General features: G+C 36.0%; 1 protein-coding gene across 3 annotated transcripts in view; it reads right to left on the minus strand.

Annotated features, from left to right (window-relative positions):
• Pex16 (peroxisomal biogenesis factor 16) overlaps positions 1-15,074 on the minus strand; it is a 114,951-nt gene that overhangs the window by 78,528 nt on the left and 21,349 nt on the right. For all 3 annotated transcript variants that reach the window (XM_089087696.1, XM_089087695.1, XM_089087697.1), the window contains exons 2-3: positions 11,831-12,038; positions 7,891-8,140 (exon numbers count right to left, since the gene is read on the minus strand). In XM_089087696.1, the coding sequence (XP_088943822.1) occupies positions 7,891-8,140; positions 11,831-11,930 (350 nt within the window). In that variant the 5' untranslated portion in view covers positions 11,931-12,038. The remainder of the gene's footprint in view (positions 1-7,890; positions 8,141-11,830; positions 12,039-15,074) is intronic.

A 15,074-nucleotide genomic window follows, 5' to 3' on the forward strand; every position in this document is an offset into this window, starting at 1 on the left:
AAGTCAGATAACAAAAACTCAGGTGTCGACACAACCCCCAGGGCCCGGGGGCAGACGTTATAAGTTATGCCCTAGGGCATATACGGTTCTTATGAAAGGGATGATCGTATAAACTTCAGAGAGGGCTCACTTGACTGGAAATTAAAAGTTTGAGTTCACTTTTTAATAGTCAAGAGAGATCCGAGGGCAAATACCCCCCCCCCCACGCCTTCTTTTTCCAAAGCCATCTGATGAAAATTTTGAGATAGACATTTTGTTCAAAAAATAGTTCAAAGGTCGGATAAGGAAAACTCTGGTGTCAATACAAACCCACCCGGGCCCGGGGGAAGGCGTTCTAAGTTATGCCCTAAAGGAATGTATGGTTCTTATGAAAGGGATGCTCGTATAAACTTCACAGAGGGCTCATTTGATTGGAATTTGAAAGTTCTAGTTCACTTTTAAAGAGTCAAGAGATTTAAGGGCAACTAGCCTCCCCCCCACGCCCTCTTTTCCCCAAACCCATCCGCTACAAATTTTGAGACAGCCAGTTTTTTACAAAAATTTCAAAAATTAGATAACAAAAACTCCGGTGTCAGCACAACCCCCCAGGGCCCGGGGATAGGTGTTGTAAGAGTTGTCCTGGGGGCGTATATGGTTCTTATGAAAGGGATGCTCGTATAAACTTCATAGAGGGCTCATTTGATTGAAAATTGTAAGTTCTAATTCATTTTTTAAGAGTCAAAAGATATCCGAGGGTAACTAGCCCCCTTTCCCCACACACCCTTTTTTTCCCCAATCCGATCAGATTAAATTTTTAAAATAGCCATTTCAGTATAAATTGTTAAAGGTCAGATTAGAAAAACTCCTGTGTCGACACAACCCCCAGTGCCCTGAGGCACGCATTGTAAGTAGTATTCTGGGGGCATATATGGTTTTTATGGAAGGGATGCTTGTATAAACTTTGGAGAGGATTCATTTGATTGGAAATTGAAAGTTATCGTTCATGTTTTAAGAGTCAACAGAGATCGGAGGGCAACTAGCCCCCCCCCCCGTCCACGCCGTAAATACATCAGATAAAAATTTTGAGATAGATATTTTGTTAAAAATAGTTCAAAGTTCAGATATCGAAAACTCCGGTGTTGACACAGCCCCCCAGGGCCCGGGGGTAGGCGTTGTAAGTTATGCCCTCGGGGCATATATGGCTTTTATGGAAGGGATGCTCGTATAAACTTCCTAGTGGGCTCATTTGATTGGAAATTGAAAGTTGTAATTCACTTTTTATGAGTAAAAAGTGATCCGAGGGCAGCTAGCCTCCCCCCACACTCCATTTATTTTTTCCCAGAGGCACTTCATATAGAAGGGGTCGTCGTATAAACTTCAAAGAGGGTTCATTCGATTGGAAAGCAAGAGTTCTAATGCTCTTTTTAAGAGTCGAAAGTGATCGGAGGGCAACTAGCCCCCACTCCCTCCCAGCCCGTTTTCCACAAATATATCTGATAGAAAATTTGATGTTGTCATTTCATCAGATAAACTTTTTGAGATAGCCATTGTGTTAAAAATAGTTCAAAGGTCAGATAACAAAACTTTGATGCTGACACAACCCCCCAGGGCCCAGGGAAAGGCGTTATAAGTTATACTCGTGGGTATATAAGGTCCTTATGAAAGGGATGCTCGTACAAACTTCAGAGAGGGCTCATTTTATTGGAAATTGAAAGTTCTAGTTTACTTTTATGGGCCTGTAGTCCCCCCCTCTACGCCTTGCTTTTCTCAAACCCAACTGATAAGAACTTTGATATATCCATTTTTTAAAATAGTTCAAAGACGATATAACGAAAACTCAGGGGTTAACAGAGCCCTCCAGGGCCCGAGGGCAGCATTGTAAGTTATGTCCTGGGGGAATATATGGCTCTTATGGAAGGGATGCTCTTAAAACTTCAGAGGGCTCATTAGATTGGAAATTGAAAGTTCTTGTTCAGTTTTTGAGAGTCAAAAGAGATTGGAGAGCAACTAGCCCCCCCCCCCACGCCCCTTTTTTCCCGAATACATCCGATAAAAATTTAGAGATAGCCATTAAGTTAAAAATGGTTCAAAAGTCAGATAACAAAAACTCAGGAGTCGACACAACCCCCCAGGGCCCGAGGACAGGCGTTGTAAGTTATGCCCTGGGGGAATATATGGCTCTTATGGAAAGGATGCTCGTATAAACTTCAGAGGGTTCATTTGATTGGAAATTGAAAGTTCTTGTTCAGTTTTGGAGAGTCAAAAGAGACTGTAGAGCAAGTAGCCCCCCCCCACGACCCGTTTTTCCCGAATGCATCCGATAAAAATACTGAGATAGCCATTAAGTTAAAAATTGTTCAAAAATCAGATAACAAAAACTCAGGAGTCGACACAACTCCACAGGGCCCGGGGGCAGGCGTTGTAAGTTATGCCCTGGGGGCATTTATGGCTGTAATGGAAAGGATGCTCGTATAAACTTCATAGAGGGCTCATTTGACTGGAAATTGAAATTTGTAATTCACTTTTTATGAGTAAAAAGGGATCGGAGGGCAGCTAGCCTCCTCCCACACTCCATTTATTTTTTTACCAGATGTACTTTATATAGAAGGGGTCGTCACATAAACTTCAAAGGGGGCCCATTTGATTGGAAAGCGAGAGTTCTAAGGCCCTTTTCAAGAGTCGAAGGTGATCGGAGGGCAACTAGCCCCCCTAAGCCCTTTTTCCACAAATATATCTGATAGAAAATTTGAGGTAGCCATTGCATCAGATAAAAATTTTTGAGATAGCCATTTTGTTAAAAATAGTTCAAAGGTCAGATAACAAAACTCTGATGTTGACACAACCCCTCAGGGCCCGGGGACAGGCGTTTCAAGTTATGCCCTGGGGGCATATAAGATTCTTATGGAAGGGATGATCATTTGTTTGGAAAGTGAAAGTCCTAGTTCACTTTTTAAGAGTCAAAAGAGATCAGAAGGTTCAATTCAAGCCAACCATCCAGGGCTCGGAAAGCAGTCGTCCCTGTTTGGGTTCCCAGAATGTCATCAAGATAGATTTAAAGAAATTGAACTGCATAAATAGATATAAAATCGAAACTCTAAATAGATGAGTTGCAGAAGCATGCGTAGCTATATTAACCTCAGGCGGCTTGGTGCTGCGATGAACTGTTGTTAGTTAGTTTAGTTTAATTTGATTGGAAATCGAGAGTTCTATGGCCCGTTTTAAGAGTCAAAGATGATGAGAGGACAACTAGCCCCCCCCCAAGGCCTTTTTTCAGAAATATATCTGATAGAAAATTTTAGATAGCCATTTCATCAGATAAAATTTTTGAGATAGCCGTTTTGTTAAAAATAGTTGAAAGGTCAGATAATAAAACTCTGATGTTGACAAAGCCCCTCAGGGTCCGGGGACAGGCGTTTTAAGTTATGCCTTGGGGGCATATAAGGTTCTTATGGAAGGGATGCTCATTTTTTTTGGAAAGTGAAAGTTCTAGTTCACTTTTTAAGAGTCAAGAGAGTTGAGAGTAAAGAGATCAGAAGGCAACTAGCCCCCCCCTCCACGCCCCTTTTTTACCCAAATGCATCAAATAAAAAAATTTAATGCATAAATAAAATCAAATCAAATCAAAAATAGTTCGAAGATAAGATAGTAAGTTATGCTCTGGGGGCATATATGGTTCATCTAGAAGGGATGCTCGTATAAACTTCATAAGGGCTCATTTTATTTAAAATTTAAAATTATAGTTCACTTTTATAGAGTCAAAGAGATCGAATGGCAATTAGCCCCCCCCCTCCACACCTTTATTTCCCAAAACCCATCCAATAAAAATTTGGCGATACCCCTTTTCTTAAAAATAGTTAAAACATCAGATAACAAAAATATCGAGGTTGGCACAAACCCCCGGAGCCAAGGGCCAAGTGTTTTAAGTTATGCCCCGGGATATGTAAGGTTTTTACGTAAGGAGAGGTCATATAAACTTCAGAAATGGCTCATTTAATTGGATATTGAAAGTTTTTGTTCCCTCTTTATGAGCCAAAAGGAATCGGAGGGCATCCCCCCCCACACACACACACGCACATTTTTTTTCCCAAATGCATCCGATCAAAATTTTGAGATTTCCAGTTTGTATGAAGTAGTCCAACGATCAGATAGCAAAAGCTTCGGGGTCAACATACCCCCCCCCCAGATCCCGGGGGAAGGGCCTTAGCTTATGCTGTGGGGGCATATAAGGTTTTAATGGAAGAGGTGGTCGTATAAAATTTGGAGGGGACTCAAATGACAAACACCCTAGCATTAAATCCGACCCCCCTAATATCCTCGCATTTGCAGCGCAAACGGGAGGTTCTTTTAGAATGGTTCTTCTAGAAGGAATTCCTGTATAAACTTCAGAGAGGGCTCATTTGATTTAAAACTGAAAGTTCTAGTTCACTTTTATAGAGTCAAAATAGATCGAAGGGCAATTAGCCCCCCCCCACGCCCTCATTTCCCAAACCCCATCCAATAAATATTTTGAGATAGCTATTTTGTTTAAAATAGTTCAAACATCAGACAATAAAAACTTCGAGGTTGTCACAAACCCCCAGAGCCCGGGGCCAAGTGTTTTAAGTTATGCCCCGGGATATATAAGGTTTTTATGCAAGGAGAGGTCGTATAAACTTCAGAACTAGTCCCCCTCTCCACACCCTATTTTCCTCAAACCCATCCGATAAGGACGTTGAAAGAGCCTTTTTTCAAAATAGTTCAAAGGTCAGATAACAAAAACTCCGGTACCGACAAAACCCCCCAGGACCGGGGGGGGCAGGTGTTGTAAGTTATATCCTGGAGTGGTATATGGTTCATATGAAAGGGAAGTTCGTATTAACTTCAGAGAAGGTTCATTTGGATGGAAATTAAGAGTTGTAGTTCATTCTCTCAGAGTGAAAAAAGACCAGAGGGAAACTAGCCCCTCCCGCCCTCCACGCCTTTGGGTTTATCGGATTGATAAATCCATCCGACAAAAAATTTAGGTGACCGAATTGTTAAAAATAGTTCAAACAACAAATATGAAGAATCCAGGGTCGACACAGCCCCCCCGGGCCCAGGGACAGGCGTTGTAAGTTATACTGTAGGGATATATATGGTTCTTATAGCAGGGATGCTCGTGAACTTCGTGGGTGAGTGTAAAAAGGGAGGCTTTGAATAGATCGGGGTGGAGGAGGAGCGTGCGTAGCTGTGTTGGCCTCAGGCGGCTTGGTGCTGCGGTGAGTTGTTAGTAGTAGTAGTAGTTGTAGTTCACTTTTAAAGAGTCAAAAGAGACCGAAGGTTAATTAGCCCCCCCCCCACGCCCTTTTCCCCAAACCCATCCGATAAAAATGTTGAGATAGTGATTTTGTTAAAAATAGTTCAAACATCAGATAATAAAAACTCCGAGGTGGACACCACCCCACTGTTTCATTTTGATATTGTTGCTTTGATACCAGTTTTAATACACATTTGATGAATATTTGATTTTTTTTTTTTAAGTTTGATTTTGAAATAAGGAATTTTATAAAAACTTGATACTTTTTTCAATCAAAAACGAACAAAAATTAATTAAAAAAACTTTCCGAAAAAAAACGTTTTTCAGAGAAAAGTAAAGGTCATTTTAAACTTAAGATCAGCTGATTCAAATACCTTTTAAAATTCAAACTCAAAACGACCAGAAATTACTATTAAAGAATAAATGAAACCCAAAACGAACAGAAATTAAATAAACAATCATAACAAAAAACATCCAAAAAGTAATAACATAAATGAATAAATAGATCTTAAAGCGAGTAATGTTTAGATTGAATATGAAAATCAAGCTTAAAACGAAAAATAAATTTCTTTTGAAGTATAAATGAAACTTATAACGAATAGAAATTTAATAAACAATCAATGCAAACAAACACGCAATAGATATTAGTGTAAATTAATAAATAAATCTTAAAACGAATGAAACTTAAATTGAATGTGTAAATCAAGCTTGAAACGAACAAAAATCACTACAAACAAGAGTTTGGGTATCACCTCCTTCTCTCACTGTAAAAGTCTAAAACCTACTGCGTCATTGGCGCTTTACTGAAAACTATATGCGTCTTGAATAGTCTTGGAAAGTATAAACAACATCAAATTGAATATCTAATGTATAATGATATGAATTGTTGAAAGATCCATCCGTTCAAGAATTTATTTCACTGTAATTTTATTTTTATTTTCAATGCTGTAAGAACTGGAAAAGAAAGTATTTGTAAAATAATTCATTTTTAGTTAAGCGCCAATGACGCAGTAGGCCTTTTGGTTTATATTTACAGTTAAGGAAGGAGGCGGTATCCAAACTCTTGTTTATATTGAAACTGTATATTTGTCTTTAGCAACTTTAAAAGGAGCTTATAAATTATGGTGAACTTTTGATGTATAATAATATTAATTGCTGAAAGCTCATCAGTTCAAAATGTTACTATGATTTTAATGTTTATTTTCAATATTAAGTACAAAAGAAAATATTTGTCATAAAATTGTGTTTTCAGTATACGCCAATGACGCAGTAGGTTTTAGACTTTTACAGCGAGAGAAGGAGGCGATACCCAAACTCTTGTTTGTAGTGATTTTTCTTCGTTTCAAGCTTGATTTGCATATTCAATTTAAGTTTCACTTGTTTTAAGATTTATTTATTAATTTACATTAATATATATCGTATGTTTGTTTGCATTGATTTTTCATTTAATTTCTGTTCGTTTTAAGTTTCATTTATACTTCAATAGGAAAATATTTTTTGTCGTTTTAAGCTTGATTTTCATATTCAATCTAAGCATTACTCGCTGTAAGATCTATTTATTCATTTATATTATTACTTGTTGGATGTTTTTTGCTATGATAGTTTATTTAATTTCTGTTCGTTTTGGGTCTCATTTATTCTTTAATAGTAATTTCTGGTCGTTTTGAGTTTACATTTTAACATGTATTTGTATCTGCTGAGTTTAAGTTTAAAATGGCCTTTAATTTTCTTTAAAAAACTTATTTTTAGGAAAGGTTTTTTTTTAATTAATCACCATAAAAAGCTGATCTATACACGTAGGCTATATATTATCATCAAATATCCTTCTTTCTGAGTTTTGGTTACTAACAGCACAACTAAACTGCTGGGTGGGTTTTTTGAAGGTGGAAACGTTTTCGAAGATGGACTGCTCGAGCTTTTGGAGTTCGTCAAGTAGAACTATCTCAATGACAGTGGTCCCAATATTGTCATTATGCCATTATATGTGTGTCATTATGTTTACTACCAGCATTGAAGAAGAAAGTAGGATGACAGAAGAAAACATGACTCACGACAGTCAAGCTAAGTGAACTAGAGACTTTAGACTTCTACGTTGGCGTAAAGGCAAATGGGATTTTATTACCTCAATAATGCCAATAGCAAAGAGGACATCCATCCATACAATATTATTTTGATCTTTCATGCTTACTCTCCATGTTCCAATGTGAGCACCCTCCCCATCTTTTTCTAATTCACTAATATTGAGTTTTTCCTGAAACCTCTCTCAGAATGTACTCTTGCAGATGTGTCTGGTATCAGTCCGAACTTTTTCACGATTGTATCTCGGCGGAAAATTCGATACATCCTTTTACCAAAAAGTATGATAGGTGGGACGAAAAGTATAAACACGAAATATTTCAAATGTATTTCTGCGCCATTTTAAAACTATGAATTTTATCCAAAACTATTTCTACGGTTTATTTACATATAATTTTTTTTATAGCTAAGCCTTCGCTTATACACAACGTACAGAAATAACTATTGAATTCATTCAGGTTTTAATTGGATACGTTAGCTGGCGTCAATGATTTTTTCTCTTGGAATAAAGTTTTCCCATCTTCTTAATTTCCAAAGTTTTCACAAAAAAAATTACTTACTTCATAACCTGAATGACAGTAATTACAATCCATTTCCCTCTAGTTCCTTTTAGTTGCTCTGCTCCAATTTCCAAAAATGCTGACATATAGTCAACTACAGTAAAAAAAAGTTGAAACCTGTACTTTGCATCTTCAAATCTGCCAGGAGACCCCAGATGTGCTTTCAAGACAATTTGACTATTTACCAGCGTGAAAGTATTTGAAAATGCATAAAAAAGTTCAGAAAACAGAGTTGAGTTTGGCAGTTTGCCTGCAAAAATGTTCAAATATTCAGAAGAAAAGAAATACAGTAATTATAATATAAAAATAAAAGTTTCATCAACTTCATCATTCCAAGGAGATATTACCTTAATTTAAATAATCAGTAAATCTGCATAACACACAACCAATCATTGCTCCGAAAACAACGACGTTATCTCATAAACGAATTACATATATCTCATGAGAGGTTTTAAACTCTATCAGTTGGTTTCCTGACAGGGGCGTCAATTAGGGGAGGGGGCATTTGATTGCCCTAGATTTTAGATTTTTTTCGGTATTTCCACTGGAAAATTGAAAATGATAAAATTGATCCCCCCCTTAGATATTGAAAAATACACCCACCCAGCCCTCCTAGATTTTGATTTTTGATACCACTATTTCCTGATAATCAAAAGGAGTAAAAGCTTTCTTTGTGCATGAAGGCAATAAATTATATCCTGATAATCAAAAGGAGTAAAAGCTTTCTTTGTGCATGAAGGCAATAAATTATATCCTGATAATCAAAAGGAGTAAAAGCTTTCTTTTGTGCATGAAGGCAATAAATTATATCCTGAAAATCAAAAGGAGTAAAAGCTTTCTTTGTGCATGAAGGCAATACATTAGATCCTGATAATCAAAAGGAGTAAAAGCTTTCTTTGTGCATGAAGGCAATAAATTATATCATGATAATCAAAAGTAGTAAAATCTTTCTATGTGCATGAAGGCAATAAATTATATCCTGATAATCAAAAGGAGTAAAAGCTTTTTGTGCATGAAGGCAATAAATTATATCCTGATAATCAAAAGGAGTAAAAGCTTTCTTTGTGCATGAAGGCATTAAATTATATCCTGATAATCAAAAGGAGTAAAAGCTTTCTTTGTGCATGAAGGCAATAAATTATATCCTGATAATCAAAAGGAGTAAAAGCTTTCTTTGTGCATGAAGGCAATAAATTATATCCTGATAATCAAAAGGAGTAAAAGCTTTCTTTGTGCATGAAGGCAATAAATTATTGCATACAGTTTGAAAAAAGAATGAACTTCGAAACAGCCAAATCAACTTGCAAAATTTAAAAAATGACTAGTCATTGAGATTGCCCTTGCAAATGATGTTTATATGGTAAACTGGCAATTACCAGGCCTTCTGCAGTAACCAGAAACAAAACAATACCAAAATTTCCCACACAATTTTCTATACCATTTCAGTCAAGACATCAAAGTTGTCTGCATAAATCTAAAGAGAAATTAAAAATGGACTAAAATTTTCAAAACACAAATTCTTTAACTTATTTTTATTTTCATATAGTACCCTGGTTCCCAAAATGGTGTTGCACTTGCTTTTGAAAACACTGAGATAATTCCTGAAAGGGATATGTGTTCTTTGGTGTTTAAAAGTATATTAATTAGAAGTCAAACAATTTATTTTAGGTAATAAGAGTGGTAGGATTTTTGAAATACTAGTAATCATATTAAAATTTCTGATAGTAATTGAGTGAGAAAACATATGTCTGAGGTTTTATCTGAAGTCAAAAATATACTTATTATATGATACTTTTACCAACAACAAGCAATTTCTCAGCAGCAAAAAAGTGCCACTTGCAAAAAAAAAAAAAAAAAAAAGGTTGGCTACTTAGACCAGCTAGTGAAAATTATACTGGCTAGTTGCTAATAAAGACTAGAAAAGCAAGCTATTATTGACTACACTTGCATTTTCATAACCAATTTTCATCAACAAAGCAGCATTGAAGATGGGTTTCAGTTATCATTTTGTAAGGTTTTCAAAAATTTCAACTAATTTCTTAAGGTTGTTGACTATAGAGTGAAGAAAAGAGTCGAGACTTGAAGTTTAATTCAAGTTATAAGTGTTATAATTTCATTTCAAAACAAAGAATCACTAGCCAGAAACACTTTCCACAAGCAGGCTGGATTGGCTTTCCAAGCTATGCCGATTCTTGTCTTCTTATGTATAAGGGTTTGGCAGCTATCCTATATTCCCGAATAATAAAAATAAACAATAGAAAGCTAAGCTGGCTTCACTTTCCAGCTTACAAATAACACCCTTTGAAGTCCCTTTCGCTAAAAACATCTCAATTTCACACCTAAAATTAGCAGCAAATGGAAACAGACATAAGCAGGAATGGAAAGTCCAAAGGATAAAATTGTTATTTGGACAGGTAAATGTCCAGGTGGCATCCCTGGGGGTAAAGCCAGCCTATTAATTGCCACTGATTGCATTAGAAGACAAAAATTTCCATTATTTAATTACGCCAAGATATCATTATTTAATTACTACATAATATCTTTGTGGTCCATCAAAAGAAAAAGAAGTCCTAATTTAAGCAAAAAGGATTCAGGTAAAGCTATATGCCATACACAATGTTACATATCTAATTCAAGTTATAGGAAGCGACAGGTTTACAAATTGGCAGTACTAAAGTCATTGTAGTAACTGAATTTTATTACAACTGGAATGTAATTTCAACTTCAAAATTTAATCTACTCCCTTGATTGAAAGGAAAATGACAGAGTAAATATCTGTAATTCCTAAAATGTTGGTAACCAATCATTCTTTTAATTTCAAAGGGTTATTTCCGTTTGTCCTGGTGAGCAAGGCCGTACCCAGAATTTTTTTCGGAGGAAGTTTGCTCAAAGATTTTTTTCGGGTGGAGGCGGGGGTTGCAAAAAAAACTAAAAAAACGCATACGAAATTTGTTTATATCCATTTTTTTACGTTTTTACGAGTCAAACATTTCGCGGGGGGGGAGGGGGGTTCAAACCCCCCAAACCGCCCCTCTGGGTACGGCCTTGCTCGTGAGAAGCCTAATAGAGGCTAACTTAATAATTTAAGATATTGAAAAGAAGTCCTGCTGCCTTTATGACCACTAAAATGGATCACTTTTTCAAATCAGTACGTTCAATACCCCTCCTCCCTATAAAAGAGGGGTATCCCTATAGGAATACCCCTCCTCCCTATAAAATTTTCTGACACCTGAAGATTTCTTTACAGAAATCTATACCTTGCTTAAACAGGACTGACAATTATTAAAAGACCAAGAAGAATCTAATAACAAGACATTAAGGAAAAACCCATTATATATAAATGTATGGTTAATATTTTCCTTAAAAGATTAAATGACTCAAATAGGAATTTATTTAATTATTTATTAATATAAGACAGGAAATTTAATTTTATGAAAGTAAAATCCATATTCGTAATGAATGGTTTTATCCTGGCTAAGACCCAACAAAATGTCAACATTTTCAGAGTTTCAACTTCAACTCCTTATTTTTTATCCATGAAAACAAGAACTTTTTTTTTAGCAATATGAGATGCGTAAATAGCAGTTGAGTATAAGTATAAAAGAAGCATAAATAAATAAAAATAAAAGCAACATATAAAAAAAATTCAGGTATAAATCATTTGATATTTAACAAATATATAACATCACTGTGTTTAAGATATAGAATCAGTGCATCTAAACTGCTTCAACCTTTAAGGTTGTTTGTAAAAAATCCCAAGTTTCTGAATGAATATAAGATGTGGATTGTTGACAATGTAAATTGTCAAAAGTTAAATGTTCTATAAATACCCTTTTCCCTTCCACATGACAGTTAATGTAGTGTTTTTACACTTTACTTTTGTTTTGTACTGTTATTATACAAACAAATTAATAAACCAAAGTTAAGTGATGTTACTTACTTGGTAAAATAAGAGCCAATATCTTTGAGAGACTTTCCAGTTCACCAGCAAATACTGGGTTCTTCAAAACCCATGCTGCGTAGTTTGAGCATATATCCATTAAACTTCTTTTTTTCACAAAAAGAAAGAAGGATTCATGAAAGAGGCTGAACTAATTTAAACGCCAATTACACCTTTACAATTCTCTTACTTTAGTGTTGTGAGGAATCTGTAATAGATATTTTATAGTGAAAAAATATATATTAGAGAGAATGGCTGGATGATTTAAATAATAAAAAATGATCCTAAATTGACCTGATTCAGGTGAAGAAGCTTTTTTAAGCAAATCAAAATACGCTAAAGATGGTTCTCCAGAACTACACTCAAATGCGAAATGCACCCACTTGCACTCTTTATTTATTTAAATTGTAAGAGCAGAAGTAGTAACAGTAGGCTAGTATCCCCAAAAGTTTCAACTTAATACCCCCAGTCGTTCTCAATATATAGCTGAGGTGCCTTATTGGCAACCAAAAAAAATGCCATTTGCTTTATTTTAAAGCAATATTTGGCCAACTGCATAATTGTGGTGTGTTGACATGCCTAATGTCCCTAGACATAGTTGCTGGACCAATCTACTATGCTGAACAAAATGGCTGTCACAAAATTTTAACTTTTGATGCTTTTAAATGGGTTTAAGGGAAGGACTGCTTGCTCTCCATTCTATCTTTACTCTTAAAAAGGGCACCAGAACTTTTAATTTTGAATCACATTAGCTCCTTTAAATGATTCAATGATATTTCTAGCTATTATAAAGTCGCGCTGCCTATAATATTGTTTTTATGCCCTTTTGAAAACCTCTATGCATACAGTTTTTTGATTAATTGAAACTCTTCCTAAACATGCCCTAAAAGTTTCATCTTGATACCCTTAGCGTTATTAGTTACAGTAATCTTAGTGGTAGTATTGATAGTATACACATAGTGCCTTCTGGCTAGTTCAAAACCCCCCACAACTTACCCTTAAATGTCCAAATTAATAATATAAGTTCTTCTTCAGATATTGCTTTGCCACCTTTTTGAAAGTCCAAATGCTCATAGTTTTTTATTTGTTCAGCGTTCACCTAAATATTCCTTAAAAGCCTCACCTTAATACCCTTGGCTTGCGCAGTAGCAATAGTTGTAGCAGCATTAATAGCAGTATGGGCATAGCACCTTTGGTTTCTTCAACATCCCCTTCAACACATGCTGAACGTTTCAGCTTGTTACATACCATCAACCGGTCCTGAAGCATTTTTGATGCATCTGCTTGACAGTCTGTGCAAGCATAATGTGTTTCGAGTTAGTTCCATACAGTTTCTATATACACCAAATTTTTGCCTTAATATCCTTAGTTTTAATAGAAGTAGTAGTAGTAGCAGTAGAGTGAGTAGTTGTAGTTCAAACCTTAGTTGCAGTAGTTGTATAACCAGTGTTAATTCCATCCGCAGTAGCAGTTGGACGAGTTAGTACGGTAACACTAAGATACAAACATTTTCTTTTGGTTAGTTCTTTTAGTTTGGCCAGTAGAACTTCCCTCTCATCAAGTCCTGGAAGTTTCAACTTAATAAAATTAGCCATTTCTATGACATTGCTGATGTGTCCTTTTGATAACTTGTATGTTCATATACTTCTTGAAATTTCATCTCAATGCCCTTAAACCTACAAGGAGTTGCAATAGAATTAGTAGTAGTAGTAGTAGTAAATGTAGCAGTAAAAGTAGTATTAGCAGTAGTGTGCACATATTGTCTTTTGGTTACAAGATTTTCTCCTTTAAGTATTCTCTGACAGTTCCAACTTAATACCCAAATCAATTCTTGAGATACACTATTTTGACAATGTGCATACACATAGCATCTTTTGATTTAGTTCGAATTTCCCCTTAATACTGTAAATGAAGTAGTGTGGTAGTAGCAGTGGTGATCTTTGTAGTAGTATTCATAGCATGCAAATATTGCCTTTTTGATCATCTCCCTTACCATTTCCTGAATTTTCCAAATTAATCTACTCAGTAATTCCTGGGTTGCACCCTTTTCACAATCCATATACAGATAACACGTTTTGATTTAGTTCAACCCTTCCCTCATCATTCTCTGAAAGGTTCACCTGAATATCCTTCGTCTTCTTGGAAAGTAAAGTTCAAACATGCATACATTTCTCAATAATATATACTACGTGTAAACAAAAAAAAAAATTACCTAACTAACATCCCTTGTCCTGAGGACCGTGGGGAGGTTAACACCCACAAAGACTTAATTACAGGACCTTTCAAGAATGCTGAACAAAATAGTTCTCTTAATACTTCGATTGGATATGTTTTGGGGAATGATAGGCTGGGGGGGGGCTGATTGCCCTCCATTCACTTTTGACTCTTAAAAAGAGCACTAAAACTTCCTGCTTCTAATCAAATGAGCTCCATTCAATCCAAAGTTTATACAAATATCCATTCAATAAAAACCTTGTATGCCCTAGGCATAACTTACAACCCTTAGCCATGTGCTCTGGGGGATTGTGCCCATCCTAAAGACATTGTTATATGATTTTTGGACTATTGACAACAAAATGGCTATCTCACAATTTCAATTGAATACGTATGGGGAAAAAAGGATGTCAGGGAGAGGGGCTAGTTGCTCTCCATCATATTTTACTCTTAAAAGGGAACTAGAACTATACATTTTAAAACAAATGACCATCTTGTAAAGTTCACACAACCACCCCTTCAATAAAACCTTATATGCCATTGGGGCATAATTTACAACCCTTACCCCCAAACTCTAGGGGATTCTGTTTACCCTAAAGGCTGTATTATATGATCTTTGAACTATTTTTGAACAAAATGGGTATCTCAAAATTTTATCAGATGCACTTGGGGAAAATACGACGCGGATGAAGAGGGGTGCCCCCAATCACTTTGAGTCTTATAAAGGTAGCTAGAAAATCTGATTTCCAATCCAATGAGCCCCCTTTGGAGTTTATACAACCACTATTTCCTCACAAACCTTATAAGCCTTTGGGGCATAACTTATAACCCTTGTGCTAAGGGCTGGGAGGGGGGGGGGTCATCCTCAAATACATAATTACCAGACCTTTCAACTACGATGAACAAAATGGCTGTCTCAAAATTTTGATTAGATGTGTTTTGGGTTCTTGATGCACGTGGGAGGGGGGCTTGTTGCCCTCCAATCAATTTTGACTATTAAAAAAGACCCTTTCAGTTCCCAATCAAATAA

This window comes from Artemia sp. Qi Xiang Cuo, chromosome 4 (genome assembly GCF_049724085.1).
Source record: "Artemia sp. Qi Xiang Cuo chromosome 4, ASM4972408v1, whole genome shotgun sequence".
Lineage (NCBI taxonomy): Eukaryota > Metazoa > Arthropoda > Branchiopoda > Anostraca > Artemiidae > Artemia > Artemia sp. Qi Xiang Cuo.